The sequence below is a fragment of the Eriocheir sinensis genome, chromosome 11, assembly GCF_024679095.1.
Source record: "Eriocheir sinensis breed Jianghai 21 chromosome 11, ASM2467909v1, whole genome shotgun sequence".
NCBI classification, from domain to species: domain Eukaryota; kingdom Metazoa; phylum Arthropoda; class Malacostraca; order Decapoda; family Varunidae; genus Eriocheir; species Eriocheir sinensis.
Window position 1 is genome coordinate 6431789 of NC_066519.1, and position 4658 is coordinate 6436446.

The window sequence follows — 4658 nt, forward strand, 5'->3', positions numbered from 1 at the left end:
TCAACTCTCTTTTGACGGTGTCTAAAGCCCCGAGGAGCTGTCCAAAAGTTGGGTTGTTGGTTGCAACGTTTCGTTCCTGCCTAGGGAACATCTTCAGGCTGAATGGAGCTGGGTCGTCTGGGTTGCTCCTTTTATATGCGCGTTCTTGCTTGTGATTGGCCGGTGTGGCGTGTACAAGTAGCGCGGTAAATGCTGCGCGGCGTCCCTCGCTGCGCAGGTGCCTAGGTGTTGTTTTTTCTGTTACTTCTCTTCTGCGTTGGTAAGATTTGCAGATCTTGGGCTTGAGTGTTCATCGTTGGCCCTAGATCTTCAATGTAGAGGGCTTCCAGGAACAACAGTCGGCGTGGGTCAGTTTCCTTGTCAAGTATTTTCGTTGAATCTTCTAGGTGGCTGCGTGCTAAGGTTTCCTTGTGCTTGACTGTGTAATGGTTCTTGATAGCACCATTTTGTAGGTGGCATGTTAAGCGCCTAGTCAGTTTTGTCCGTGTCATCCCGATGTATGTATGAGGCCCACAGTCCTCAATAGCGCAGGTGTGCTCGTAGATGACATGGTCTTCCTGAAGAGGTGCCGGTGGTGGTGTTTGGCGGTTCTTGATTAGTAGGTTGGCTGTTTTGGAGGTCTTGTAGTAGATGATGAGTGATATGGTTTGGTCTGCGTTTGTTGGTTTCACATTCTTGTGGATGATATCTTTGATCACTCTTTCATCTGTCTTGTACTCGGTGGACATGTAGTTCCTGTAGTAGAGATTGATGTTGTTTTGGTTTGCAGAGGTGGTTGCAGGGTTGTACCATTTCTCTAGGGCGCAGTTGATGGCCTGGGTCACTTCACTGTTTGGGTAGCCGTTATTTACAAGGACTTGTGTAATTCTTTCCAATTCGTTATGCAAATTCTTCCATGTTGAGCTGTGTGAGATCGCTCGCCGTATGTATGCATTGATTGTGGATCTTCTGTAGCGTTGCGGGCACTCGCTGTTTCCGTTGAGGCAAAGTCCTGTGTTTGTTGGTTTGATATACACTGAGGTGTTGAATCCTGAGTCTTGTGGAGATACTAGTACGTCGAGGAATGGCAGGCGTCCTTCTTGTGATTCTTCAAAGGTAAAGTTGAGGCCGGAGATGTTGCTGAGCTGCTGCTTAAGTTTCTGTAGTTCATCTATGTTTTTCACTCTGATAAATATGTCGTCGACGTATCGGGCGTAGATGGAGGGTTGTTGGTCCTTGAGGGCCATGGATTCGATGGTTCCCATGAAGAAGTTGGCGAAGAGCACACCAAGAGGGCTTCCCATAGCAACACCATCCACTTGGCAGTACATATCTCCGCGGGGGCAGGTGAAGGGAGCTTCTTTAGTGCATATCTCTAAGAGTGTGCGTAGGTCCTCTTCCGGTATGTCTAGGGGTTCCGTCTCTTCACATCTGTAGACGCGGTCCATGATGATCTGGATAGTCCTGTTCACGGGCACGTTGGTGAACAGACTCTCGACATCGAGAGAAGCAATGATGTGGTTTTCGGCAGGTGGGGCAGTTCTTAGGATCTCCAGGAAGTCATTGGTGGACGTTAGGGCGTGGCTCATCGGGGTGAACGGGGCGAGGATTTCGTTGAGTTTCTTGGCGACGGTGTAGGTGGCTGTCGGGATCTGGGAGATGATGGGGCGGAGTGGGTTTCCTGTCTTGTGTGTTTTTACGTTGCCGTAGGCGTACCCGGGAGAAAACTCCCCGGTCAGCTTCGGAAAGCGTGTGCTCTTTGTAGCGATGTTGATGGCTCTGCAGGTGGCGTTGATTTTCTTCTTTATGTCTTCTGTAGGATTGCGGCGTATTTTCTTGAATTTGGAGGTGTCGGAGAGTATGGTGTCCATTTTGCTGAGGTATTCTTCTTTCGCCATGATTACAAATGCTGCGGTCTTGTCTGCTCTTCGGATTATAATTTCTTCTTTGCTGCGTAGCTGTTTGGCTGCCTCTCGGTGTCTCTTTTCTAGTTGTCTGCTTTGGTAGTGTCCTCTTTGCTTGGAGGCCTCAGCGATTATGGATGCTTGAAGTTCGTTTGAAGTTTCAACTTTTCCATCTTTTTCTAAGTTTTGGATACTATCTAGTAGGGCTTCGAGTTCAAGACGCTTCCGGTGTTTGCGAGGCTTAGTCATAAAGTGGCAGTTTAATCCCATGTTGAGAAGCTCTTGCTGATCGTGGGTGAGTTCGAGGGTTGGTACGAGGTTTATATATCCGCTTGTCTGTTTAGGGAGCTTGATATTTCCACCGTACAGTTTTGAAAGTTTGCGGGTACTTGTAGCTTCCACTCCTTTTTGATGTTGTAGCCTCAGTCTGTATAGTTCGTCGTTGAGTGCTTTCCTCAGATCTTCGGGAACGTCAGTTTCTTTCCACGTGTTCATGAGCTTCTGTTGTTGTTCTTTCAGCTGATGAACAAGCAGCTGTTTTTCTTGGAGTTGTCGTTCCACAAGTTCTTTCCGGAATTTGTGGGTGATGTCTGAGCATGATGTAGCCGCAAGCAAGAACGCGCATATAAAAGGAGCAACCCAGACGACCCAGCTCCATTCAGCCTGAAGATGTTCCCTAGGCAGGAACGAAACGTTGCAACCAACAACCCAACTTTTGGACAGCTCCTCGGGGCTTTAGACACCGTCAAAAGAGAGTTGATAAGACTAATAGAAAAAACGCAGCAGAAGCTGAATAATGCAGAAACAGCAGTTTCATTCAATCTCGTATACTTAAAAGAGAATTTACTCCCTGGCTACACCAATCTAAAATATATATATATATATATATATATATATATATATATATATATATATATATATATATATATATATATATATATATATATATATATATATATATATATGTATTTATTAATATTTTGTATATATATTTTCATACATATTTACATTATTTAATGTATATTTTGTATATATATTTTATGCAAATTTACGTTATTTTATGTGTTTTTGTTTATATATTTTCATACAAATTTACATTATTTTATGTGTATTTTGTATATGTATTCATATATAAATTTGCATAATTTTATGTGTATTTTACATTTCTATTTTCAAACAAATTTAAATTATTTTTGTGTGTTTTTGTATATTTTTTATACAAATTTCAGTTATTTTATTGTATTTTGTATATATATTTTCCTACAAATATACATTCTTTTATTGGAATTTTGTTTATTTATTTTGATACGAATTTACATTATTTTATGTGTATTTTGTATATATATTTTTCTACGTATTTACATTATTTTATGTGTATTTTGTATATATATTTTCATAAAAATTTAAGTTATTTTATTTTGTGTATTCGTATATATTTTGATACAAATTTTATACAAATTCATGTTATTTATATGTATTTGAGTATATATTTTCATACAAATTTACATTATTTTATATGCATTTTTACATATATTTCATTACAAATCCAACTTATTTTATATTTATTTTGTATATTTATTTAATTCAATTTTAAATTATTTTATGTGTATATTTGTATTTGTATTTAGGTAATTTTATGTGTATTTTCTATATATATTTTCATCCAAAATTACATTATTTTATTGGTATTTTCTTAATTTAATTCGATGCGAATTTGGATTTATCCATAGGTATTTTGTGTACATATTTACATTTACATTATCCTATGTGTGTTTTGTATATATATTTTTATGCACATTTTCTTTATTTTATGTGCATTTTTGTACATATATTTTTATAGAAATTTGCGTTACTTTATGTGTATTTTGTATATGTTTTCTCATACAAATTTCATTATTTTATAGGTATTTTGTTTATTTATTTTGATACGAATTACATGATTATATCTGTATTTTGTACATATTTTTTTATACGTATTTACATTATTTAATGTGTATTTTGTTTATATATTTTTATACAAATTTACGTTATTATATGTGTATTTGTATAAATATTTTTATACAAATTTACATTATTTTATGTATTTTGTATATATATTTCAATTAAAATTTATCTTATTTTATGTATATTTTGTGTATCTATTTCCATACAAATTTGATTCCTTTTGTTTATTTATGTATATAGTTTTATATAAATTTACGTTATTTTATGTGTATTTTGTTTATTTATATTTATACAAATACAAATTCTTTTATTAGTATTTTATTTATTTATTTTGATACGAGTTTGATACGATTTTGTATACATTTTTTATACGTATTTATTTCATTTTATGTGTATTTTGTATATATATTTTTATAGAAATCTACGTTATTTTATGTGTATTCGTATATATATTTTGAAACAAATTTACATTGTTTTATATGTATTTTGCATATCTATTTCAATACAAATTTACCTTATTGTATGTGCATTTCGTATATTTATTTTAATACAAATTCAAATATTTTTTGTGTGTTTTGGTATATATATTTTTATAAAAAATACGCTATTTTATCGGTACTTTGCATCTTATTTTTCATACAAATTTACATTTTTTTTATTAATATTCTGTGTATTTATTTTGAAACGATTTTATATTATTCTATTTTTGTTTCGTGTATATTTTTGTATACATATTTACATTATTTAATGTGTATTTTGTATATATATTTTATACAAATTAACGTTATTTTAAGTGTATTTGTTTATATATTTTCATTCAAATTTACATTA

General features: G+C 34.3%; 1 protein-coding gene across 1 annotated transcript; it reads right to left on the reverse strand.

The window, feature by feature from the left end:
* Nucleotides 1–221: 221 nt before the first annotated feature.
* On the reverse strand, nucleotides 222–2153 carry LOC126997124 (uncharacterized). The gene has a single exon (XM_050858181.1). It carries the CDS (start codon nucleotides 2151–2153, stop codon nucleotides 222–224), a length of 1932 nt encoding a protein of 643 aa, XP_050714138.1.
* Between the last annotated feature and the right edge of the window lie 2505 nt (nucleotides 2154–4658).